Genomic DNA, 27,826 nt, shown 5'->3' with positions numbered 1-27,826 from the left:
CAACTGATATCATAAGCATAAATCTGACCAAGGGAGACACTACTTAGGACACTTGAATTATGTAAAATTGTTATCAAACACCAGATAAAAGTCAACCAAATGCCCGTAGTGGTGGTGCACGCCTTTAATCCCAGCACTTGGGAGGCAGAGGCAGGCAGATTTCTGAGTTCGAGGCCAGACTGGTCTACAGAGTGAGTTCCATGACAGCCAGGGCTACACAGAGAAACCCTGTCTCAAACAAAACAAAACAAAACAAAACAAAACAAAACAAAAGTCAACCAAATTCTTTTGTTTTAACAACAATTAATTTATTGATGGATTGAGGAATACAATTTTAATGGGACAATAAGGCACAACTGTGGATAAAAACAGTTTGCTATACAGCCAAGGGGGGCATAATCTTAGAAACTTTAAATATTTAAATCAAGAAGCTTCTCAAGTACTTCTCAAACAGATCAGTATCAGACAATTATTTCCTTTATACAATTCTTATATCACATCATTTGATCACAAAGTCTGACAGATATTTCATAAAGAATTCCCAGTTCATGCAGACCCCAGCCGTCTATCTTAGCCACGCCCCTGCTGCTGACCCCAGCCATCTATCCTAGCCACGCCCCTGCTGCTGACCCCAGCCCTCTATCCTAGCCACGCCCCTGCTGCTGACCCCAGCCCTCTATCCTAGCCACGCCCCTGCTGCTGACCCCAGCCCTCTATCCTAGCCACGTCCCTGCTGCTGACCTTTACCATCCCTTTTGCAGTGTTTTTGTTTGTTTGGGTTAATAGCAATTTATTTCCTAAAGAATTGTTTACACATCTTGGATAGCCTTCTAAAGCAACGAAGCAAGCAAGGAAGGAAGCAACATCAGAGAAAGCCAGCCAAGAGCAGATTCACAGGGACACAGGACAGAAGCAGCCTGATTCAGTGAAATCTAAATCAAGCTGACATTGGCAGAGAAGTTGAGCTGGGTCACTCCAAGACCTCTAATGCCACCTCAGTTGGTGCCACCAGTCCCAGGCCCCATGCTTAAGGGATCTGCGTCGTATACACAAGGAGCTAGGAAGGTCATGTCGTTAGGAAGCTCATGAGACAAGACATTCAATGCCTGGACCAGGATTATGAACTGACTACACATCTTCCAGCATTAAAATTTGCCAAGTATAAAATTCATTCAGAATTTTGTGCAAAACTTTAAGACACTGAGGACAATCTAATTCTTTAGGACTGAGATAAGTCAGGCACTTCTGTAACACTAGTCTTTCTGTTTGGAAATGTGAAGAATCTTCCAGTGTACAGAACACTGAGGCATAACCCATGCTGTAGAGCAAATGTGGGCAGCTCTCCAGGGTGCATAGCCTTGTTCAGAAAACAAGAAGGCCCTCTACCATATTGTCAGAACAGCCACTTGGGTGGTGACAATGTCCCAAAGAGAAGCAAATTGGCAGGCATTAGACTGTTTTCTGAATGTCAACACTGTACCCAGAAAAGCCACATAAATATATGTGAAAATAAAAAGTCAGAGGTAGAGAGACCTGGGAAGCCACCTAGGAGACATGGCTCTACAAGCCTCACCATGACCACCTTTTAAGAATATGTCTGTTCATAAGCCCTGCAACGACAGCAAAATACAGGGGACCAAGGGAGTCATATGCTTCCAAGAGCAGTACAGCTTGCTGAAAAGCTTCCGGATAGGCAAGGTCTCAGAGACACATCAGAAGGTAGATATGAATCACCAGACCACTAACTATCCTGCCACATCAGAAACAGGCTTAACAGCAGAGCCCAGAGTCAAGTAGAATGCAGGGAATCTCAAGGACAGGAGGACAGATGAAAGACTGCATGGAGAGAAGGCTGGATGGTAGAAACGTAGGAAGTAACAGACACAGGACACATGGATTAGGAGCATGATGCATGCTGGATGAAGGAAGGAAGGCAGCATGGCTATGGTCCCCATCCAGGGGAGCGCTGCTGACTGGTTCTTGACGTGAGTCCCTGTTTCATTTCATCAGACAGGATGGATGCATAGCACTCAGCCACAAAACAGAGGAAGATGGTACTTACAAATAAAGACCTGGTAGGTGGATACTAATCAGAAATAGACGGAGGGTACCATTCTGTAACTCCCTGTTTATACATCAAAGGCAAGTCTGTATGGACGGGAGAGATTTCAGGTTGTCATGCAAGAGCTGTAGTATTCTGGGAAAAGTGGATGACAGGATAGAGTGGGGCTGGAGGACAGAAGGAAGTTTCAGTTCTTAAATACTAGAAAGCAAGAATAATTTGGTCTCTGTCCTTTAGTGAAGAAACCGGATGCTCATCTTCTGTTCTACATCCACCTTCTCCAAAACCTGGGGTTGAAAAAACAAAAATAATTTATCATTAAGATTATGATCATTCTGAGAACCTTTCTAAATAATGGATGACCTCCTCCTCCTATGCAGTAGATTTAACATAAAACCAAAAGGTAGGGGAAAGAGAGGCACACTCTCACTGAGGACCCACAGGGAGCTAATGGTTGTGGGGAAAGACATCTTCTTCAGTAGTGCAGCCACTCATAAGTTCCTAATACTGTAAATAACAGCAATTTAAACTCTCATCTTCACCCCCTCAAAGACACACGGACATGAGGAGTAGGAGGAGCTGAGAAAAATCAGGGAACCGGCAAGTAGGAGGGAACAGAGTGGATATGATCAAAACGTATACAGGTATGAAAATGTTATAAGAAACCCCATTATAGATAAGCAATGTGCTAATAAAAAAGAATTAAGAGGAAAAAAATCAAAAGGTGATAGACAGACCTTAACGAATTCTGTAAAAGATATGGCACTGTCCCCGTCTTGGTCGGCCTCCTGGATGGTCCTGTCTGCAATGCTGCCCAGCTGCTCATCTGAGATATTCACTCCCACCATCATGCGCAGTACCTACAAGATCAGGAGCTTTAAAGGGGACTCGGACAAAGCCATCTCACTTCCCCTTTCTGATTGCTTCACATTCACCAGCTAGAGAATGGAAATCCTTAGTTTATATCTAGGCAATTCTTAAAAAGGAGATGGGCATATCTCTGGTAAAGTCACTCTCCCTAAATGTCTTCTCCATATCGAAAGTCCTGACTCTCTCTGCTTACACTACACGATGATGTCTGCTCACAAAACAGCCATACTGGGGCTGTGAGGTACAACCTATCCTGGGTGTGAGAGAATTACAAGCTGAGTCTAGTTTTGGTGAGCTTAGTGAAGGCCCTTTTTTAATGGTGGGGGTGTCTAGGATACAGTTCAGTGGCAGAGTGCTCACCTAGCAAAGGCCCCAATACCACACATACACAAACATGGTACCTTATGTACCTTCATGTCCTCTAGCCTCAGGTCCACAGGCCTTCCTTTCTCCTCTATTCCTTCACACCCTTCATAAGCAGCATATTTTGTCTCTTACTAACTCTTTTTTGGCGTGTGAGCAAGGGCTGTTTTTCAGACTGCTTTGCTATATTGTTCAGACTGGCCTTAAATGCCTGGACGCCAACAATCTTCCTCAGTTTTTCACGTAGCTGCTGTGAATTATATATACTCTCTCACATTGCAATTAACCAATTCTTAAAACAAAGAAGCAGTCACCCAGGGGTTAAGAGTGGAGGACTAGGGTTTGATTACCAGCACTACATGGTACTCACAACTGTCTGTAATTCTTTTTTTAAGATTTATTTATTTATTATGTATACAGTATTCTGTCTACATATAGGCCTACAGGTCAGAAGAGGGCACCATTATAAGTGGCTATGAGCCACCACGTGGTTGCTGGGAATTGCACTCAGGACCTCTGGAAGAACAGCCGGTGCTCTAAACCTCTGAGCCATCTCTCCACCTTTCAAGTGTCTGTAATTCTAATTCCAGGGAATACAATTACCCTCTTCTGACCTCCCTGGGAACCAATCATGGACTTGGTGCACAGGCATACATGCAGGCAGCATGCACAAATATATAAACTAAATTACTTTTTTTTTCTTTCTTTCTTTTTTCTTTTTCTTTTTCTTTTTTTTTTTTTTTTGGTTTTTCGAGATAGGGTTTCTCCGTGTAGTCCTGGCTGTCCTGGAACTCACTGTGTAGACCAGGCTGGCCTCGAACTCAGAAATCCACCTGCCTCTGCCTCCCAAGTGCTGGGATTAAAGGCGTGCGCCACCACCGCCCGGCTATAAACTAAATTACTAAAAAAAACTTTTAAGAAGTTACATTACTAAGTATCATTTGAGGAAAGCCATCAGCACTTCCACCAGATGGGAATATCAAACAGACAAACTGATCCCCATATTGCAGCCTCCTAAGATCTCCCTTCAATCAGACCCTGAGGTGTTTTGCCTGGAGAATGTTAAGAGCGTGGGCTGTGGGGGGATTATGAGCAGAATGCTGCATGATATGTCTGAGGCCCTGGGTGTCATCCCCAAGTTTACATACACATAGAGAATTAGAGCTAGAATATGGTGTGTGTGTTCATATTGGGAAGTAGGCAAGAGTGGTATGTAATAAAATACCTTTATTCAGCCCTTTGATGAGGGCAAGAAGTCTGGAAGTGGCTTGACCCAGATCCCAGGAACCAGTGGCAGAGGTCTTCTAGACTGGATTCCCAGGCCAGGGTGTCCCCCATCTGTCTACCTTATCATTTATTAATCCACTTGGAAGTTCATTAACTACTGGAAATTTACTGTTATTTAATTGTTCCTATTATTTAGTTTCTTTAAATCTAGGTGAAAATAAAGAGTTTGGACATTATTTTCTCACACTGCCTTCATAGAGTCTGAGATATGCTAGCCTTATGAAATAGATCTGTGAATAGAGCAACTATCTCTACTTAAGTATAACTGACACACAACAGACTATACATATTCACCAAATTCTTTAGAAATTACAGTGCCTAGAAAGACAAACTTTGTTCTCTTCTCCTATTTTGGAAAACTGCTCTCTCCTTGCTAGGCTAAAACTAGTTGCCTTAATACCTCACCAATCCAGGAGCATATCTGTGACAAAACCATTCCTGGCCCCACAGTAACATTCTCATCCCATGTCCTACAATTGCTTACAAATCCTAATAATAGAAAAAAACAGGAGTGGAAAGATGGCTCAGTGGTTAAGAGCACTGACTGCTCTATCAGAGGTCCTGAGTTCAATTCCCAGCAACCACATGGTGGCTCAGAACCATCTGTAATGGGATCTGATGCACTCTTCTAGTGTGTATCTGAAGACAGCTACACTGTACTCATATAAATAAAAAAAAATCTTAAAAAAAAAGAAAAGAAACCAACTCTCCATTTCAAAATCATCTTTCTGGCAGCCAGATATGGACCACAGGGTGAAAATATGCAACTTGGAATGGCTGCTTTTGTCTTTTCAGCCTTCAAAGGCCATGGGTGTAACTTTCAGTAAAACAGTATAGTTCTCACTGAAAAAAGCTATTCCCACTTCAAAACCAAAAGGCAGAGTCAACATCAGGTATAGGTGGAAGCTGAGGAGCTGCTGCAGTTGGTGGCTGCTGGAGGACACACAGTCATTTTTTGTTGGAGCGTGGCTACTACTAGTAGGCTGCACATGTTCCAACAGAGGGCCCAACATACATGTGCACATAGGCAGCACTGACTGGACTTAGTGGGTTATTTTTTCAAAAAGGACGTATGTTGGGTGGGGGATGTTTTGAAGGGAATAAGAAAAGTGGAGGGGTCATATGTGGTCAAATATATCACATCCATGTATAAAATTCTCAAAAGAATAAGTAAGTATTATATGTGTTTTTGTTTTGTTTTTAAAGCAAGGGTCAGGGGACAATACCACTGGCCTCCTGTTTTGGATTTTCTGTAGAAAGACTGAGTTGGTACTTAATCTGATCTGGGTAGGCTTCAACCTCTAAGTTTTTTGAAGATATAAAATGAGTTCTGATTTACTTAAGAGGAGAAAGTACTTTTCCTTTTAGATATATCTTGAAACACAATGTCCTAGCTGTCTGGGGTCTTCTAGACTCAACGAAAGGGACAGTTCCCTCTGTCCTAAACCTACAAAAAGAGAAAGACATGGTGAGCAATGCAAACCATGCAATCATCAGTCATAGCTGCGACAAAGGGAAGCACTCCCTGCAGGTAGCAACTACTGGATGAATGGCAGCCTCAGCAGTCCCTTGACTGACACCTAGTCCAAGAAGAGACTAAATAGCAGAAGTTACTTCAGAGTCCTTAGAATTAAACTGCTGCTAACAAGTTGATGTGTCAACAACTGAGCTATGTGGCCCAGCCACACTATTTCCCTACATCACTCAGCACTCAGAGACTGCCAGCTTTTAAGTGGTTGAGATCACCCATCCATAAAGACTCAGTGATCCACGGCAAGTCTTATCAGGTCTTCTCCTGTGCTTTTTATCTGCAACAGGACTCTTTCCAAGGCAGGGATTAAAGAAATGTTTACTGAAAAGAACAACTGCTACCCATAAAAATAAAGTCAGGACCCAAAATACAAACTGTTCTGAAACTTTCTCACATACCTGTAACAGCTCATCACGGGAGATCTTGTCATCTTTATCCAAATCATAGAGTCTGAAAGCAACTGGTATGAAAACACAAGAAGACAGTGGGAAATTTGTAGTGCTTTGTCCTGTCTCAAACTGCTAAACACACAAGGATAAGGAAACTGATAGCCAATTAATAGATTTCCCAAGACATCTGCCATTCCTTGTAGGACTTTTTTGGTTTGTTGTTGTTGTTTTGTTTTTGAAACAGGCTTTCTCTGTATAGCCCTGGCTATCCTGGAACTCAGAGATCTGCCTGTCTCTGCGTCCCAAGTGCTGGGATTATAAGTGTGCCCCACCAGCTTGGGCCGGGATACAGTAGCAGGCAAACGCAGGGCGGCCCGGGCCTCAACATTTTGCTTGGGCCAAAACATATTTTGGCCGCCCCAACGTGGGGCTAGTGTGGACCCCAACAGGAACCCAGGGCCCTCACCAACGGCCTCACTGCTGCCTAGGCAAGTATTGTCTTGAACTTTGAACTAACAGATCTCTTACCTCTGCCTCCCAAGTTCTGGGGTTAAAAAGGCATGTTCCATCATATGCCTAGCGCTTAATTTCTTTCTTTCTTTCTTTATTTTTTTTTTTCCTTTTTTGGTTTTTTGGTTTTTCGAGACAGGGTTTCTTTGTGTAGCCTTGGCTGTCCTGGAACTCACTCTGTAGACCAGGCTGGCCTCGAACTCAGAAATCCACCTGCCTCTGCCTCCCAAGTGCTGGGATTAAAGGCGTGTGCCACCACTGCCCGGCTAGCTCTTAATTTCTTGAACAGGCAAACAGAATGATGATTTTTTCATACCCTACTCCCCCCCTCCCCCATTTTTGTGTTTGTTTGTTTGTTTTTTGTTTTTTTGTTTTTTCAGATAGGGTCTTACGAAACCAGGCTGGCCTTGAACTCGATGTTCTTCCAGAGGACAGAACACACACTGGGAGGCTCACAACCACTGGTTGACTCCATTTCCAGGGGTTCCAATACCTTCTAGTATATACATAGTACATGCAAGTACACACACAGAGAAATAAAAATAATTTTGTTTTAAAGGGAGGCTGGGTTCCAGGCAGCCAGAGCTACACAGAAAAACCCTGTCTTAAAAAACAAAACAAAACAAAACAGAAAACAAACAAACAAAAGAACTGGGGCAATGATTCAGTGGGGAAGCATGGAGCAAGCTTCAGCCTGAATTGAGGGATCCTGCCTCAAGGCAAGAAGCCAGAGAAAGACTGAGGAAGAATCCCATCTCTCTTGAATGTGGACTTACACACTCACATGCAAACTCTATAACGTGCCTATGAAGGAGGAGGACTAGCAGGAGGAGGAGGAGCAGGAGGAGCAGCAGCAGCACATTCAGAGCACTAATAGTTGATTCTTTTCAAACAGAGACTACGAGGTGACCCAACATTTCCCGATGACCTTCCCCGTTGGTTCCTAACATCATCCCTCCACTCATAAGCATGGTGCACTGGATAAAAGGAGCAGAGGACTACTGGTGCACTGTTATTAACCAAAGTCCACAGGATACATTAAGCTTCCTTGTCTTGCAGGCTTCCCTGAGTCTTGACAAATGCATACCTGATGTTTACTACTGTGATGCCATACAGTGTGGTTTCACTTGCTTCCAAATCCCATTGTCACCTCCTTCACAACAGCCCCCATCTACGGCCCCTTGGACCTAATTCTTTTGGTACTAAGTCCTCTCCCAACCAAAACAACCTCTATCAGTTTGTCTCTGTCTTCATCTCCATCTTTTTCTCTCCCTGCCCTAAAACAATGTATTAAGCCATGGCAATAAAACACATTATACTAAAAGAGAATAGCTGCAATCCCACTGTGTGCAAACAAGAACCCATTTTGGGAACTGCAGTTCATTTTGGATCCCAGAGATATACTAGAACTTTGAAGGTGCTGAAGCCTATCAGTCATTATTACAATTAACATTTCTTTTTTTGTTTTGTTTGTAGCCCTGGCTGTCCTGGAACACACTAGGTAGACTAGGCTGGCCTCACAGAAACTCCTGCCTCACCCTGAGGGCTGGATTAAAGGCCTACAGCATCATGCCCAGTCAACACAATAAATACTTCCATTCATTTATTTATTTAAAAATTTAAGAGGTGGGGGGAGGAGTGTGTGTGCTCATTCAGGGACTGAGGAAAGCATACATGTCAGAGAACACTTGTCCCATGCCTGTCAGACTCAGTTCTCTCCTTCTACCATGTGGGCTCTGGGATTTGAACTTAGGTTATTACGCCTGGTGGCAGGTGCCTCTACCCACTGAGTTTTATCACCATGACCCTTTTATTTTTGGGTTTTTAGACAGGGAGAATCTGTCACATAGGTCTGGTGGATCAGAGCTCATTATGTAGCTAAGGCTGCCCCTCTAACTCACAGATCTTCCTGCTGTGACCAAAAGCAAGGTCACCTAGGCCCATTATTTTCCAGACAAAGTCTGGATATGTTGCCTGGTGAGATATTTGTAAAATGTATGTAAATGCAGCATCCTGTATGTAAATACAGCATTATGCATGTAAATGTAAATGTAGCATTATGTACTCTAGACTTACTTGCATTTGTTCTAATGTTTTCAAATCTTCTAGTATCTGTAAATCACTAGGAACTCCTTTTAATTTGTAGCCTCACAAACTGCCGGGCACCACCACGCATTCTTTCCAGGCAGGGTTGGGGCTCAATCAGTTTCATACAATTTCAGTATCAACTTGTGTTGAAAGAAAAGTAGAAATTCAACTTCAGCTTCCTGGAAAAGTGTTGTAAGGGACTGGGCAATAGTCCAATAAGGGCAGAGGGAAATGCAGTAAATATTGAAAGAAAGGAAGGCAAGAGGCACGGTAAAGTGCCATTCTGTTACTGGTACTTTAGTGAAATCCACAATCTAAGAAATTCTATAATAGATGAAGGACCAACATTAACTCTCACAGGCAGGGCCTGGGGTCTTGCTCCCAACTGTCACTCTGGTACCCTCTACAGTGTCTGGCACACAGGAGATAAATGAAGTACAATGGCAAGTAACACCCAATATATTGCAAGGTACTGTTCGAAGCATTTGCAACATGAAGAATCTCTTAGTGGGGACTACAGACGTGGCTCAGTAGAGTGTTTATGTATTGGAGAGATGATGGCTCTATGGTTAAGAGCACTAGCACTGACTGCTCTTCTAGAGATCCTGAGTTCAAATCCCAGTAACCACATAGTGGCTCACAACCATCTGTAATGGAATCTGATGCTGTCTTCTGGTGTGTCTGAAGACAGCTACAGTGTACTCATATACATAAAATAAATAATTCTAAGGAAGGAAGGAAGGGTGGAAGGAAGGAAGAAAGGGAGGGAGGAAGGGAAGAAGGAAGGGAAGGAGGGAGGGAGGGAGGGAGGAAGGGAGGGAAGAAGGAAGGAAGGAAAGAAGGAAGGAAGGAAGGAAGGAAGGAAGCAAGCAAGCAAGCAAGCAAGCAAGCAAGCAAGCTAGCTAGCTAGCTTACCTGGCACACATTATGCCTTGGGTTCTATCCCAAGTTCCCTAAATATAAGATGTGGTATGTGCCAGTAATTTCAGCACATAGGATGAGACAGCAGTATCAGGAATTCAAGACCAGCCTTAGCTACATAGTAAGTCTAAGGCTAGCTTAGGAAACATGTGATCCTGTTTCTAACAGCAATCAAGATTCCTGAATGAGCTATGGAAATGATCTATAAAATCCTTTAACATTTCATTTTACACAGAAAACTACACCCCAAAGAGCTCAAGTAACCTGTCCATGGACAAAAATGGTAATCCAGGAATTCCAACTTAGCTTAGCTCCATGATCTGACCACTCAACACTCTGCTTTTTTAAGTGTTGAAAGAGTAAATGAGTCGGGTCCCAGCACTTTGGAAGCAGAGGCAGGCAGATCTCTTGAGTTTGAGGCTGGCCTGATCTACAGGGTGAGTTCCAGTCAATACTACACAGAGAATCCCTGTCTTGAAAAACAAAACAAACAAAAGAAAAAGAAAGAAGAGAGAGTAACAGACCACAAAGAGGACGGGGAGAAGGAAGGAAGTCTGTTAGGGCACATGACTGAGGCTCCTTACAGTGCAGTTTGTTGCTCCGGCTGTTGAGTGGTTCTGGTCCATTCACATCTTTGCTCTTCTCATTATCTTCAATGGGTCGGAAATGAGCCAACGTTCTCATGAATCCTCGAAAGTTTACCTGATCCTCTCTGATTAGGAAATATTACAGAACACCATGTCAATCAGGGTGGGAGACTTCTGTTTGTATGTTTTCAGAATCAACTCAAGGTCTTCCACAAGCTAAGTAACCACTCCACCACTAAACTATATAGATTCATGGTGACTGTTTCTTATGGACTCAAGAAATGGTCAACACTTTGATCTGAGTAGCCTGAAAGTCCATTTAGCAAGCTTCCTTTCCATATGCATGCATAATACTTTTGGGCTCATACAGTATGTCCATCTAAACAGCCTCACCCCAGCAGTGTGAAATGGTATATTATTCTCATTTACTAAATGATTAACTAGGCTGAAAGAAGAAAAGGACTTAACTATGGTCAGAGTTATCAACTGAATTTACTTATATATCTAAAAACTGGATTTTAAGTAGGGCCAGCACCACACATGAAAGCCAGTACTTAAAACTCTCTCAGCTTTGAACTCTGAAACAACCAACATGTTACTCTTCCAACCCACAATAAAGCAAATTCTAGAAAATCTTGCTTGCTTGTTGTTCTGAGACAGTCTGCCTCTGTAGCCAGCTTGGCTCTGCATTCATGATGGTCCAGTTTTGTCTTCCCAGTGCTAGGGTAATGGATATAAGCCACCAGGCCCTGTCACTTTGCTCCACTTTCCTTCCTCTCTTCCTCCTAGTGCTGGGGATTAAGCACAGAGCTTCATTTACACTAGGCAGGCACTTTACCACTGAGCTATACAGATCCAGCCCTGTGGTTTTCTTTTCCTTTTAATGTTTTTTTTTTTTTTTAATTTTATGAGTATGAGTGTTTTGTCTACATTTATGTCTGTGTACCACTTGCATGCCTGTTGACTGTGGAGGTCAGAAAAGGGTATCTGATTCCTTGGAACAGGAGTTACAGTTATAAGCTTCCACGTGGGTTCTGAGAATCAAACCTGAGTCCTCTAAAAGAAAAGCCAGTGTTTTTACTGATTAGCCATCTCTCCAGCCTCCACCCCATGCTTTCCTTTCTGTTTTACTGAAATAGGATCTCACCTATATAATCCTGGGTGGCCTGGAATTTTAAAATGCCTGGCTTTTTTTTTTTTTTTTTAATCTTAAGCATTTCTGCAATAAAGATAAATAATACAAGGCATAGCAATAGACACCTGTTATCCCAGCACTCAGGAAGCAGAAACAGAAAGGAATGCATTGAATTTAAGTCCAATTTAGGCCACATAAATGTACTAGGTCAGCCAGGCGATGGTGGTGCTTGCCTTTAATCCCAGCATTCAGGAAGAAGAAACAGATCTCTTGAGTTTGAGGCTAGCCTAGTCTACAAAGTGCATTCCACTACATAGAGAAACCCTGTCTCAAAAACAGACAAGAGTACTGGGCAAGCCAAGGATACAAGCAATACTTTTTCTTGTAACAAGAACAAAAAGGGACTAGGTATATTGCTCAGTTGGCAGTGTTCACCTGACATGCATGAGACCTGTGCTTACTCTCCAATGCCACATACACTGGGTCTATAGTGGTTCATTCCTATAATCCCAGCACTCATGGGACTGAGGCAGGATCAAGATCATTCTTGACTACATAAGTTTTTTGGGGGAGGGTAGTTTGAGATGGAGGGAGGGCTCGGACGTAACAGTAACTCTAGGGAGACAGGCAGATCTCTTCAAGTACAAGGCCAGTCAGAGTTACATAGTGAAAAAAGTAATTTTAGGCTGAATCTGTAGCTCAGCATATGAATGCTTGTCTAGCACACATGAAGCCTAGAGTTTGAACTTCAGCACTATGTAAACGGGTCACAGTGCTGTACACCTATTGCTTCCATTCAGTAAGTAAAGAGATGAGGATCAGAAATTCAGGGTAGCTGATGCTGCCAAGCCTGATAACTGAGTTTAATCCCCAGAACCCATGTGGTGGAAAAAAACGAATTGACTCCTGAAAGTTATGCCACACACACACACACACACACACACACACACACACACGGGGGGGGGGGGGGGGGGGGGGAGAGGAGAGAGACAGAGACAGACAGAAACAAAAATAAAACAGCAACTAAAAGGGACTAATTCTAAAATTGAACCAATGGATTTTTAAAGTTAAAACACATGTAGCTTGTTTACTCACAGCCATCCTATCAGTGTCATGCAGCTTACTTCCCAGTTACCTAAAAACAACTGCCAGGCAGAGTGGTACATGCCTTTAACCTCAGCACTTAAGAGACAGGCAGGTCTACCTAGTCTCAGGCCAGGCAAAGCTACCCACTGTGAGACCCTGTATCAAAAAACCAAAAACAAAACAAAATAAAATCCCTGTCTTAGCTAAGTAATCCCAACATTTTTGAGGCAGAAGTAGAAGGATTTTGAATTTGAGCTCATTTTACACTGCAAAGGGACCCCCCCTCTGGTCTCTATGTAGATATAATAGGTAATGTCTCTTAAGTGTCAGATAGATAATACAGTTCAGAGACCTATTAATGTGAGAGATCAAAGAAAAGCTAGCTCAAAGGGGGGACCTTGGCTTCTTTCATGCAGCTACACTTGTGGAGCATAAGTACCTGCAGCAAACATAAGCTCTGAGCAACCAAGCAATACAGAATAAGACTCAGATTGTTTACCAGGGCAAAAATATTAAGGCTATCAACCGAATGTCTCTACATACTGTCTGAAGAAAACAAAACTTTTTTTTTTCTTTTTTTTTTTTTTTTAAAAGACAGAAGAAACAAAAGCCTGGGAGCCAGGTAAGTACTTGGTAAGAAGCTGGGACACAGGCACCTACAAGCCTGGCCACACAGACGGCCACAAGCCCGGCTGCACAGGCTGCTACAGCCCTAGCAGCAGACTGAAGAAGACGGCAGGAAATAACCAGAGTCAAAGGAGATTCAGCTTTGCCTTTTAAAACAGACTTCAAGCCAGGCGGTGGTGGTACACGCCTTTAATCCCAGCACTTGGGAGGCAGAGGCAGGCGGATTTCTGAGTTCGAGGCCAGCCTGGTCTACAAAGTGAGTCCAGGACAGCCAAGGCTACACAGAGAAACCCTGTCTCGAAAAACTCAAAAAAAAAAAAAAAAAAACAGACTTCAAGAAGGGGTCAGATGGCAGATGGCTCGGTGGGAAAGCTCTTGCCAAGCCTGGTGATCTGAGTTTTCCCCAGAATCCAACTGGTGCAGGGAAGAACTGACTCAGGCAAATTGTCCTCTAATATATACATACAAAATAAATGTCTTAAAAAAAAAGAAAAAGAAAAGGACTTCCACAAGCTGTTTCTCCAAGTAATTGATGGTGACTGAGGAGCTCTGAAAAAGAAGTTAACAAAATGACACTGTGACATACTCTCCATTGCCTAAGGTTTGTGTATAAAGCACATGTTGTGAAAGCTGTGTCTGGGCAGGCTGTAAGGCTCTGCAGGCCCTGAAAGCACACCCAACAGAGGATGCCAGAGGTAAGAAAGGCACAAATGGAGAAGAGCAGAAGACTGCTCAAGTCTGACGGGCTCTGACTGAGTGTCTTCATGACTGCTCTTACCATTCTGATCTAACTGACCCTGAGTTTGTTTTTCAATTAAAAAAATTTTTTTAATATATCTAAGTCTTTTGCTTGCATGTATGACTGTGGAGCATGTGTGTGCTGGCTCGTTTTTCTATCAACTCGGCATAGGCTAGATTCATTTGGGAAGAAAGAACCAAGAATGGCCTGTAAAGCACGCCTTTTGTTTTAGGGAGTTTTTTTGTTTGGTTTGTTTTGTTTGAGACAGGGTTTCTCTGTGTAGCTCTGGCTGTCCTGGAACAACTCTATTGACAAGGCAGGCCTCAAACTCAGAGCAAACTCAAGTATCCACCTGCCCCTGCCTCCTGAGTGCTAGGATTAAAAGTGTGCACCACCACTGCCCCAGTTGCCTTCAGGGTATTTTTAACTGCCTGATGTGGGAACGCCCAGCACTTTATGGGTGGTGCTACCCCTCAGCACACGGTCCTGGATAGTATAAGAAAATAAGCAAGCAGGCTAGTTAGCAGCATTCCCCCAGGATTCCTGCCTTGAGGTTCCACCCTTGATTTCCTGTCCTGACCTACTTCCAATGATGGACTGTGATTTAGAACTGTCAGTTGTACTAAACCCTTTCCTCCCTAAATTGCTTCTGGTCATAGCGCTTTATCTCTATGGGGCCCTAGGTTTGATTTTCAGCAACATAACAACTCATAATCATCCACATTCCTGTTTCAGCAAATCTAATAGTCTCCAGTAGCACCATACAGGTGGTGGACACACAGACACAAAAATAAATTAAAAAAAAAAAAAACAAGTTGAGTGAAACACAATAGATAATCTGTATATGAAAATTAGGGGTGCCAATTTAATTCTGGGAACCATGATCAGAGACAACTATCCATTCCATTCCATTCCATTCTATTTTATTCCTATTCTATTCCACCTTATTATCATCATTATCAGCACTGTTCTTATTCTACATTAGCAATTACTGTAGCCTAGACAACAAAGGAAGGAACCAAAACCAACTGGCCCCACTCACCCCTCTGAGAAGAAGGCATTGATGATCCGGTCTCCCAGTGGGTTGATGGCAAGTTCTGGAATCCTCTGGAAATCTTCCCGGCTGCCAAAAGAATCACCTTAAACCATAAACCACTGGCCTTTGGAATGGACTCTTTTGAAGCCAACAGAGTACAACCTGGCAAGAAAACTGCCTCCTGGAATTACTTCTGTGGCCAAGTATACAAGTAACTAGAATATCTGCTAACTGTTTTTTGCACCAACTCAGGTGTGAATGAAGCAAGATTTAATTTTGCTGCGCCCAGTATGCCTAGCAAACAGGTTATGTCAATGAACAAATACTACGCTGTTCCTTAGTAAATGATTTCTTAAACATTACCACTTTGTAATTATTAAGTTTGGCATTGTGAATAGCAAATAGACACAATCAACTACCACAGAACTCAAATGTAGGCTGGAGGAGCCTGAAGACTCTTGCTTGGGAAGCGCTAAAACACCTATGAAATGCAAGAAATTCTTAAGAGATTGTTTCCACTCAAAAAGCCAACTAACAAGGCAGTGGCCAGGCTGAGCTATAATCAAGTTTGGACTATTGGGAGACCCTCCCATAGTTTCCCCAAGAAACTAACAAATAGAAAGAAAGAAAGGAGGAAAGGAGGGACAGAGGGAGGGAGGAGCAGAGGCAGGGAAAGAATCCTTTCACTGATGAGAAGTGAAGCAGATTTAACCTTGAACATGGTAAGAGCAATCAGCTTCACATAACATGGAGACTGTGATATCATTCTTCATACATACATCTTATGCTGCTCCAACCTCAACTGACACAGTATCACTGTTTTTGTATGCCATGCTTTATGCCCTTGTAGAGTTGAGGAAATTGAATGAGACAAAGTAACTTGCCTTTGCCACAACTAAAGGGCAGAAATGCCTTAAATCTAAGACTTTAAGTCAAAATATATTTCTTGTAAAAGAAAGAGTTTCCCATATGAAATTGTTTTTAAGATACATCCTACTGTGGCATGGCTGCCCAGGCTGGCCTTGAACTTACTCTGTAATGGAGGCCAGGCTGGCACACATGGTTTCCCTGACTCTGCCCTGAGTACTGGGATTATAGGCATTTGCTACCATACCTAGCCCATATGAAAAATTTTGAACATTGCTGTTTTAAAAACTGTTCAGTATTTCTGTAAAACGTCTTGGATATCTATGTGAGGAACATAAAACTGTCCATGATTTACTTTTCAAAAGTCTCAGTGTCATGGAGGGTAGGGAAGAGCTAAGGCTTCTACCATTGGTGGAGCACCTACTCAGCAGCCGAAGGCACCAAGTTTGATCCCTAGCACAACCCAACCCAAAAGGTAGATAAGACTGTTACGGATCAAGAGACTCAAGAGCTGGAGGAGTAGAGCTTCGGAAGCAGCCCGGTTGGTAGAAAGCTTGTAGAGCACGCAAGAAATCATGGATGCAAACCCAGCACCACATAAACTGGGTGAAATATTAAGTCCCTGAAGTTTCAACAAGGGAAGGCAGAAGTAAGAGGATCTCAAGTTCTCAGGCATGATTGGTCATGTAATAAACTTAAGGACAGTCAAACAGAACAACAGGGGCTGTAAGATGGTTACGTCACTAAAGTGCTTGTCTCACAAGCCTAAGAACCTGAGTTCAGATCCCTAGCACCCAGGTAAAAAAGCCAGATGTGGCAGTACACATCTGTAATCTCAGCTCTAGGGAGGAGGAGGAAGTAGATCCCTGCAGCTTACTGGCCAGTCAGCTTAGCAGAATTGATGAATTCTAAATTCATCAAGACCTTATATTAAAAATTAAGATTGGGCCATGCAACGGTGGCACACGCCTTTAATCCCAGCACTTGGGAGGCAGAGGCAGGCGGATTTCTGAGTTCGAGGCCAGCCTGGTCTACAGAGTAAGTTCCAGGACAGCCAGGGCTTCACAGAGAAACCTTGTCTCAAACAAACAAACAAACAAAAACAAAAAACAAAACAAAACCCTGTATAAAAAATAAAGTAAGAACATAGAGAGTGAGCCGGGCAGTGGTGGCGCACGCCTTTAATCCCAGCACTAGGGAGGCAGAGGCAGGCGGATTTCTGAGTTCGAGGCCAGCCTGGTCTACAGAGTGAGTTCCAGGACAGCCAGGGCTACACAGAGAAACCCTGTCTCGAAAAAGAAAAAAAAAAAAAAACCATAACATAGAGAGTGAAGAAGATACCCAATGTGGACCTATGAATTCTAGACCTACATCCTACATACACAGAAGTGTATGCACATCCACACGTAAATTCGTGCATATTCACAGTCACACAACACACACGGAGTCGGGGAGCAGTAACAACAAAATACACAAGAAAAAGAGTCATCACTTAGGGCTTTTGCCACTAAGACTAGGTTTCATCTCACATACCCACATGGTAGCAGAGATCCAATTCTTCTTGGTTTGTTTTACTTTGTAAGTGTTTTACCTACATGTATGTATGTGAACCAATTGTATGCCTGGTACCTGAGGAGGTCAGAAAAGAGCATTAGATCCCCTGGAACTGGAGTTACAGATGGTTATGAGCCACCATACAGGTGCTGGAAATCTAACCCAGGTCCTCTGCAAGAGCAATGAGTGCTCTTAATTGCTGAGTCATCTCTCTAGCTCCAGAGAGCTAACTTTTTAAAGTTGTCTTTTGACCTCTGACCTCACACAATACATGTAAAAACAAAACCAAGAGATGAATGGGTAAACTCTATACATGATTTTAGACTGCAAAATTGCTGTAAAGGATATCATACATCAACTATATAAAATGTAGACACATTTAAAATAGACTGCTATGAGATAGTACTTTATTAAAAACACTAAGTTTTGGGGCTGGAGAGATGGCTCAGCGGTTAAGAGCTCACAACCTTCTGTAATGGGAGCCCATGCCCTCTACTGGAGTGTCTGAAGACAGCTACAGTGTACATAAATAATTCTTTGGGTAGGAGAAATGGCCCAGTGGTTAGGCGCACTGACTGCTCTTCCAGACAGTCTGAGTTCAATTCCCAGCAACCACATGATGGCTCATAACCATCTGTAATAAATTCTGATGTCCTCTTCTGGTGTGTTTGAAGATAGTTACGGTATAATTACATAAAATAAATAAGATCTTAAAAAACAAAACAAAACAAAACAAAACAAAACAAAAAAACCCGGGCAGTATTGGCACACCCAGCACTTGGGAGGCAGAGGCAGGTGGATTTCTGAGTTCGAGGCCAGCCTGGTCTACAGAGTGAGTTCCAGGACAGCCTCCCTTTCCCCACCCCGTGCTATAAAAAAGCCCCTCAGCTTGCTGGTCGGGTCAAATTCTGTTCCTGCGTGGATGAGCAGTTTGACCATTGGCTAGCCAACTCTCCCCGATAAACCTCTGCTGATTACATCCAGGTACGGTGTCTTGCGAGTTTGTGGGTGGCCATGACTTCCGGAGACTTGAGTAAAGGTCTCCCAAGGATGGGGGTCTTCACATATATAAAATAAATAAATTTTTTTTAAAAAAGAAATATACTCCCAAGTACATGACAAAATGCTAGTATTAGGGCTTGGGAGCTATGCAGATGGCCCAGTAGGTAAGGTTCTTCCAGAGGACCTGGGTTCAAGTCCCAGCACCAATATGGCAGCTCATGACTGGATCAGGAGGTAAAGGTACATAGTACCTAGACTTATGATACCAGTTGAATCCTCAGAACCCACATCGTTAAAAAAAAGAGAGAGAACTCCCCGAAAGTTATCCTATGACTCCTCTCCAGGCTCCCTCCAACACCTACCACCCACCCTCCTACAATAAATAAATGTAAAAAATACATTAAAAAAACCCAGAAACTTGAATGTATTTTATTCCCACCTCCAAGAAGTTTATTAGCAGAAGACAACACACATTCTACTCTTTTCACATGAAATGCTAATGATGACAGTTTATGAAACATTCCTATTCTACTCAAAACTCTTCTCATACTTCCTGTTGTGGTTTAAACTTTACACGACCAGTGAACTGAGCGGATCCATCTCCACATCTGGCAACAGACAGAAACCAACCTGGCATACTGAGGGCAGAGCCTGAGGACAGTACCTCTGGATTTAACCTTCCTTGATCACTTAGAAAATTGACTTCTTTTATCAATCATAATTGATTAAGATGATAAAGATTACTAAGGTCTAGTTTATTTAATACAACAAAAAATTATTACCTAATTTGTCCTATAATACAGAGTCTACCTACTCATCAAAATGTAGTTCCTCTTGTCTAACAAAACGATAAGAAACAATCCAGGAAGCCAGATGTGGTGGCGGACGCCTTTAATCCCAACACTGGGGATGCAGAGGCAGTGGGTCTAAGCTCCAGGACAGTATGATCTACAGAGAGCTCCAGGATTACACTGAGAAACCCTCATTTCTTGAAAACCAAAAAAACAACAACAACAAAATTATCAGGGCTGGAGAGATGGCTCAGTGATTACTACTACCACCGACTACTACTTCCAGAAGACCCAGGTTCAATTCCCAGCACCCACATGGCAGCTCACACCTGTCTGTAACTCCAGTTTCCAGGACTTCTGACATCCTCACAAGGATATATATAAAAACAAAACACCAATGAACAAAGAAAAAGTTAAGTAAGTTATATATACAAATGCATATGCATACACACACACACACACACACACACTCAATGATGTATAGGCACCATGGCCAAAATGATCCCTACTCTCCAAATACAAGACATCTAGTATGCCCACCCTTGAAATACAGACAGCTGGGGCTGGAGAGATGGCTCAGTGGTGAAGAGCACCAACTATTCTTACAGAGGTCCTGAGTTCAATTCCCAGCAACCACATGGTGGGTCACAACCATCTGTCATAGAATCTGATGCTCTCTTCTGGTATGTCTGAAGAGAGCAATGGTATACTCATATACATAAAATAAATAAATAAATAAATCTAAAAAGAAAGAAAGAAAGAAAGAAAGAAAGAAAGAAAGACCGCCCCAAGTGTGCCCACCCTTGGAATACAGACAGCCCCTAGTGTGCCCACCCTTGGAGTACAGACAGCCCGTAGGGATCCTGGTCTGGGAAGGAAGGAAGGAAGGAAGGAAGGAAGGAAGGAAGGAAGGAAGGCAGGCAGGCAGGCAGGCAGGCAGGCAGGCAGGCAGGCAGGCAGGCAGGCAGGCAGGCAGGCAGGCAGGCAGGCAGGCAGGCAGGCAGGCAGGCAGGCAGGCGCGTGCTCACCTGAGAGTCCCGTTCTCCCCTTTGTCCAGGCTGGTGAAGCGGCTGTACAGGCGCGTGATCTGACTGTGGGAAACTGAAGGGCAGAAAATCAGTCCCAATTGAAGCAATCGACCTGCATTCCCACTATGCCCACCCACCGCCTGCTGCATGTTTCAGCATGAGGGAGTCGGGGAGCTATGCAAGATGTCAACACAGCACGTTTTTAAAAACTAAAGAATAAGAGGAGCTAGAGAAGAAACTAAATCAAAACCAATGAAAACTGGCTCTTAAAAACTGAAGTCTAGGCTTAATAGAATGTATTAGCTGGGCAGTGGTGGTGCATGCACTTGGGAGGCAGAGGCAGGCGGATTTCTGAGTTCAAGGCCAGCCTGGTCTACAGAGTGAGTTCCAGGACAGCCAGGGCTACACAGAGAAACCCTGTCTCAAAAAATCAAAAAGAAAAAAGAAAAAAAAAAAAAAAAAAAGAGAGAGAGGGGGGGGGTGGGAACCCTCAAGCCTATTAACTAGTTTGGCTCTTCAGACTGGAATTTCTAAGTAGGTAAATTAACACCAAACTAAATACTTTGTCACATCAAACAATTCTGTCTTTACAGTCTAGTCTCCTTCTGCACCAAGCATCCGCAGCATCACCTCCACATTAGGACTTAACTGGGTGACAGATCCCACAACCTGGAATCAACTTGTTTGATGTAACAAAGTGACTATGTTGTGACATCTATAAGAGAACCTAATGGCTCCTCATTCTGGATTAGCTGGGTGGACTCCAGCACAAGTTAACAGCTAAAAGCAGTTTATAACTGCCGGTGTACAAAACAACCCTGAAAGTTTAGTATTCTGGCAGATTAGAGGCAAGAAGAAAAAATAAGTAACCATAGTAGAAAAGACAACAGTCCCAAAACAGGTGATAAGTCTAAACTTCATCTCAGCTGCACCTGTGGGGCTTTAACAAGTAAGGAAGTGTGGGTCTGAAGGCTGTCTTCCCCTAGCTCATGCAATCCTAGCTTCAACAGGATCCACCGTATGTGGAGCAAGGAAACAAAGAAAACAAGGCAGGAAGTAAAAAGCAGGAAGTGAACGGTGGGCTAGAGAAGACACACTAGGGCAACCGTGATCTCGGGCATTAGGCTCATCCCTGAAACGGCTCTGATAACCAAGGTGTGGAAAGAATGAGCAGAGGCACAACTCCTCTCATCCAGGCAGAACAAACAGGAGTCCAGTTGCTAAAGGCTCAGGTGGAGACTGCGGCCAGCCACACAGGAATGAGCAGCTTTGTAAAGAACAGACACTTGTGCTGGCCAGGTAGACAGAGTCTGACTCCATTCATGGAGCCACAGGGGCTCAGTAATGGGACTGTGAGGAGTGGACGGAAGGAAGATGCTTGGCCAGTGCCTGCACTGGGAAAGCACACCAAGTTAACTATTATCACCACTTCCCTCTACAACAGGGCCTAAGGGACAGTTTACACTGCTATGCTAACTTCTCTCCACCTTCTTCTTGGCACACCAGTCACAGCTACTTTCTTTATGAATCTGACCAATTTATCCCAGCCAGACATCTGGCCTCCAAAGGTACTTTGTAATGAATTCCATAGTTAAACAAAATTAAGTCAGTTAAAGAATAACTACATTTCCCAAAAAGTTTTAAAAAAGAAATCTATGTTTTCCATCTCAATATTGTTTCTTTTCATTTAATATACCACCTAGTATCATTCATTTGTGTACTTTTCGATCCAACAGCTTAATTTTCTCTTTTTAATTTTTAAAAATAATTTGTTTTTATATACATTGGTGCTTTGCCCACATGTCTGTCTATATGGGGGTGTCGGATCCCCTGGAACAGGAGTCACAGACAATTTTATGTTGCTGTGTGGGTGCTGGGAATTGAACCTGGGTTCTCTGGAAGAGCAGCCACTACAGTTAACTGCTGAGCGAGCTTAATTTTCAGTTAAGTAATTCAGTCTTTTGACTATCAAGTAATTCATTTCATATTGGTGTCAAGTATTTTAAAAAATGTAAAAATATATTTATTTTTTATTATGTTTCTGTGTCGGTGCAAGTGATTGCTTGCACTCAGAAGCCAGAGGTATTGGATTCCCCAGGCACTGGAGCTACAGGCAGTTGTCAGCTGCCCAACATGGGTGCTGGGAACCAAACTCAGGACTTCTGGAAAAACAGGATGCATTTGACCACTGATCCATCTTTTAAATCCTGGCTTGTGGGAAGCCATGGCAAGACCTTACTCTTGGCAAACACTCATCCTTGGCTCTCCTATCTACTATTCTTTCTTCTGCTTACCTTCCATGATTCACTTGTCAGTTCTCAGAACTTCAAACAAGGCCTCATAGCACCGCACCTTAGTAACCCTTCCTCCTGATCTCTAGATTTAGCCAACATCCTGCTAGATAGATGTTTTTAGAATCCCTGGTAATGGCAAGGCTTTGTGAGAACTTAGTTAGACCCCACAGCTACAGCCAGCTTCCTCCACCTGCAAAGCCCTCTTTCCTTTCCTGCCCCTCCCCATATCCTGTTTTCAGAGTCTATAACCTGTGTGACCAATAAAAGCTTTGCCAGCTTGATCAGACTTCTTGACTTGCTGTGCCTCCTTATTTTTCTCACGCATCTCAGTCCTCTCCACAGGGTCTAAGGGTCCCACTTGATTGTCCAGCTGGACTGGACACTGGTTTTGAGTATTTTTAAGAGTAGTCTAATTGTGTGCATGTATGATATTGTGTAGTGTATGTGAGAATGCTTGTATGCAGGCACGCACACAGAAGTCAGAGTCAGACTTGAGGTATCTCCCTCTATCGCCCTCTGCCTTGAAACTGAACCGCTCACTGAACTGGAAGCTCATATTATGGCTGACTGGCTAATCAGTGAGCAGCAGACATCTGACTAGTTCCATGTCCCAGTGCTCAAGTACAAGCTAGCCTGCCTTCCTATAAGGCTGGCAGTGTGGACTGCTTGCAGAGTAGTCATCTTCTCTAGCCCTTGAAGGATTTCTAAGTAACTATAATATTTAGTTCTCTGGGTAAGTTTTTAGTGTGGGGAGTCTTACATTACAGACTGTTGTTTTTTTAAAGATGGAAAATGTAAAATTATATTTTTCTTTGTATTAATTTTAATATATTAAAGTGCTGTCTATTTATAATTATTTTAAGATTATACACATGATAAAATGTAAATGGAACAGTACACAATGTTGTCTTCTTAACACCCAAGTTACCAATCTCCTATGCCAGAGACATGAAATTAATAGTTTGTTATGACCCTTACTAGACTTTTCTTGTGTGTGTAGTTTTATACAACTTTTAAAAAATATTTATTTAGTTATTTTTATTTAATGTGCCTTAGAGTTTTGTCTGTATGAGGGTGTTGGCTCTTCTGGAACTGGAATTATAGACAACTGTTAACTGCCATGTGGGTGCTGGGAACTAAACCTGGGTCCTTTGGAAAAGTAAACTGTGCTCTTAACCACTGACCTATCTCTCCAGCCCAGTTTATAGAATTTTTGAATTCAGGTAAACATGACAATCTAACCCGACTCAAAATTAATAAATGACTAGGCAGTGGTGGTACACTTTTGCACGCCTTTAATTCCAGTACTGTTTATTGGTACTGAATCTAGTACCAGGATTCAAAAGATGGCTCAGTGGTTGAATGCATCCTGTTCTTCCAGAAGTCCTGAGTTTTGTTCCTGGCACCCATGTTGGGCAGCTCACAAGTGCTTGTAGCTACAGTGCCTGGGGAATTCAATACTTCTGGCTTCCAAGGGTACCAGCAGTCACTTGCACAGACACAGAAACAAAATAAAAAATAAGTATATTTTTATATATTTTGAAAGTACTCTGTATGAATATGAAAGACTATGAATTACTAATTGAAAATTAAGCTGTTAGGGGAATAGAGAGATGGCTCAGTGGTTAACTACACTGGCTGCTCTTCCAGAGAACCCAGGTTCAATTCCCAGCACCTACACAGCAGTACTATACAAGCTAGTCTGCACTCCAGCACTGGAACATGGAACTAGTTAGATGCTTGGAGCTCACTACAAACAGTTGAGAGGCAGAAGCAGGTGGATCTCTCTGAGTTGGAGGTCAGCCTGGTCTACCTAGCAGGTTCCAGGATAGCCAAGGCTACATATAGAAACCCTGTCTTGAAAAAACTAAAAAACAAAAAACAAAAACAAAAACAAAAACAAAAACAAAACAAACCACCTAATAAATGAACCAGCACTTTGCAGGGCAAAGATAAGTGGATTTCTGAGTACAAGGCTAGCCTGGTCTATAGAGACAACACCAGGACACCCAGGGCTACACAGAGAAAGCCTGTCTTGAAAAATCAAACAAACAAAAACAAAAAACACTAACAGATGACCAAAGCAACTTCCAAAGTGAACCAAAGTCTAGAGCTGACCTTGAACTCACTCTATAGCAAAGGCTAGCCTCACTCTTGCAAGCTTGCCCCAGTCTCCAGAGTATTAGTATTATATACATGGACCACTACATTGGGCTTCAATCTACCCTTAAAGGAGCTACACAGTCCACACACACAGTATTAGAACTGCCAGGAATAAAAGTAGGACATGCTTCCAGTAAAAACAAACCCACTGAAGGAGAACAGCTAACCAGTCAGGCACCTATCATTTGTAATATCCATGGAAATTTCAGGAGATAACAATTTCCCTTAGAATAGACTGTGAATACAGACATGTCTTGAATGAAGCTGTAGTCTGCTCTGCTGAACAAATACTTTATACTGAAAGACTGAAAAGATCCTAATAACCCTGAGCTCAGAGCCGGCTATAAAAGCTGCCCCTTCCTCAGGATGGGAAGATATTTCAAGAACGTGCTAATCACCAAGGTGAACTGGCAGAGGAAAGCATACAAAGTTAAAGAAGATAGTTATTTGTCATGGCTTTCATCCTAACCTGAATGAACAAGACAGGCCGGGTTAAAGTGTACAACTGCAGGCCACAGCAGCTCTGGGGATCCCCTGCAGAGTGGAGCCTGCATCCCTAGCTGTTCCTTTTAATGTTTCATACCCTGACATTTTCCCAACATAAGGACTTCAAGGTCTAACCTAGTCTCTTAAGAATTAACAGAGACCACCATGTGATGGTGGCACATGGCACCTTTAATCCCAGACCTCAGGAGGCACTTAACAGGCGGATCTCTGAGTTCAAGGTCAGTCTGGTCTAAAGAACGAGTTCCAGGACAGCTAGAGATACATGGAGAAACTCTGTCTTGAAAAATAAAAACAAGGGCTGGAGAGATGGCTCAGTGGTTAAGAGCACCAGTGGTTAAGAGCACCGACTGCCCTTCCAGAGGTCCTGAGTTTAATCCCCAGCAACCACATGGTGGCTCACAACCATCTGTAATGGGATCCAATGCCCTCTTCTGGTGTGTGTCTGAAGACAGTGACAATGTACTCACATTAAATAAATAAATAAATAAATATTTTTTTAAAAAGATTTAACAAAAAAGAAAAAATAAACAAACAAACAAAAAATAATTCAAAGAGATCAAAAACTGTGTTTTCTAAAATAAGCAGAGGATGGACCTCAGCAGAAGTGCTTCAGAGTATGCTCAAGCAGTGGCTTCCAACACCAGCCCAACAACAACAACAAAAAAATCCAACCAAATAATAAACAAAATGCATCTCTCAAAAGAGAGTAAGCTGAATATTCCTATCAGTTTTCTCAGGAGTGACGACAGTGCTGGGGCTATCAAGTCACACATTTCCCTCTTCCTACAGAACACACCGCAGTAAATAAGGGTAAAGGATCTACAACAGTTGAAATTGTGAGTTCAACACCAGCTTGCCTAGTGAGTTCCAGGTCACCCAGGGTTACATAGTAAGACCCTGCCCCCAACTCCATCCCCACCCCACCCCACCCCCAAAAAAAGCAAGACTCTAGGTTCAATCACTAGGACCAAAATAAATAAAATAGATTAATGAGCAAAAAATAAATAACAAGACTGTAACAAGCCACGTGTTAGAACGAACAGGGTGCTGAACAGGGTGCTCACTTACTACTAACTCTTCTGCATATTTCAAAGTTTACATCACAAAGACCTCAGTTCTTTGAGGTCTTTTTGTTTTGTTTGGTGGTTGTTGCTCTTGTTTGTTTGGGTTGTTGTTGTTTGAGATTGTATATATTTTTTTTGTTTTGGGGGGTTTTTGTTTGTTTGTTTGTTTTTCCAAAACCTATACAGGGTTTCTCTGCATATCCTTGGCTGTCCTGGAACTCACTCTGTAGACCAGGCTGGCCCCAAACTCAGAAATCCACCTGCCTCTGCCTCCCAAGTGGTGGGACTAAAGGTGTGTGCCACCACTGCCCAGCAAGATTGTATATTTTAAATATTTATTTATTTTTATTTTAAGAGTTTTGCCAGAATGTATGTATATATGTGCATAGCATACATGTGTTTAGTGACAACAGAGGCCAAAACAGAGAGTTACAGATAATAGTGAGCTGACATGTGGGTACAGAGAACTAAGCTTAGATCCTCTCTAAGAATGGCAAGCACTCTTGACTGCTGAGCCATCTCTCCGCCCGCTTCTATTTTAAAAATTAAATTTATGTGTGTGTATACAAACACGTGTGCACATATATTTGTGCCACAGCCCACAAAAGGTCAAAGGACAACTTGCTAGAGGACAACTTGCCAGAGTCAATTCTCTTTCCACCATGTGGGTCCTGGGACTTAAATTCTGGGTGTCAAGTTTGGTGTCAAGCACCTTTAAACAAGGAGCCATCTAGCCAGCAAAAGACCATATATTGCTATACAGTCTAGTCTGGCCTTGAACTCAGAACCCTCTGGTCTTAACTTCCCTAGTGCTGAAATTAAAGGCATAAATTAAGCTACCACATCTGGAACTGGTATGAAAATCAAATCTCTTGACTCATACATTCAGGTCAGACCACAGTAAGTTTACCATTTGCTATACAAGACCTAAGGTATCCTATCTGCTATGCGCTTCTATAATATTGTTTATGGCATGTAACACATGTATTGCTACTTTGTAGCATAATGTTTTTCTGCTTAAACTCAGAAGACTATGCTTATATCTCTGCAGCTGCTTCCAGGGTCAGTGACTTTCTATGTAACTTCAAGTAGTCTGTTTTCTAAACCCCTTCTTCATTTGTAAGTTCCAGAGTTTTATTCTCTATCTTGACACACAGATCCCCTTACCCCTTTCTAGTAAGAAGTGGGAATTTTGGAAGAAAACTAGAACTTTACAAATTATTTCAAGCCTGCCAAAGATATTATCTCTCCATTTCCAATTCAGCAGGACAGAAGACAGGATACAGCAGGGTCCTCTGTATTCCCCCAACACCATGGCGTGATAG

General features: G+C 42.7%; 1 protein-coding gene across 1 annotated transcript in view; it reads right to left on the bottom strand.

Moving 5' to 3' along the window:
- Positions 1-283: 283 nt before the first annotated feature.
- The window catches only part of Chp1 (calcineurin like EF-hand protein 1), a 32,543-nt gene continuing 5,000 nt past the window's right edge, over positions 284-27,826 (bottom strand). Inside the window, exons 2-7 of the mRNA XM_034495806.2 lie at positions 20,474-20,546; positions 15,238-15,318; positions 10,606-10,733; positions 6,512-6,573; positions 2,800-2,922; positions 284-2,349 (exon numbers count right to left, since the gene is read on the bottom strand). Of these exons, the coding sequence (XP_034351697.1) occupies positions 2,296-2,349; positions 2,800-2,922; positions 6,512-6,573; positions 10,606-10,733; positions 15,238-15,318; positions 20,474-20,546 (521 nt within the window). The 3' untranslated portion in view covers positions 284-2,295. The remainder of the gene's footprint in view (positions 2,350-2,799; positions 2,923-6,511; positions 6,574-10,605; positions 10,734-15,237; positions 15,319-20,473; positions 20,547-27,826) is intronic.

Source organism: Arvicanthis niloticus, chromosome 2, assembly GCF_011762505.2.
Source record: "Arvicanthis niloticus isolate mArvNil1 chromosome 2, mArvNil1.pat.X, whole genome shotgun sequence".
NCBI classification, from domain to species: Eukaryota; Metazoa; Chordata; class Mammalia; order Rodentia; family Muridae; genus Arvicanthis; species Arvicanthis niloticus.
This window is presented reverse-complemented; position numbering and strand designations above follow the sequence as displayed.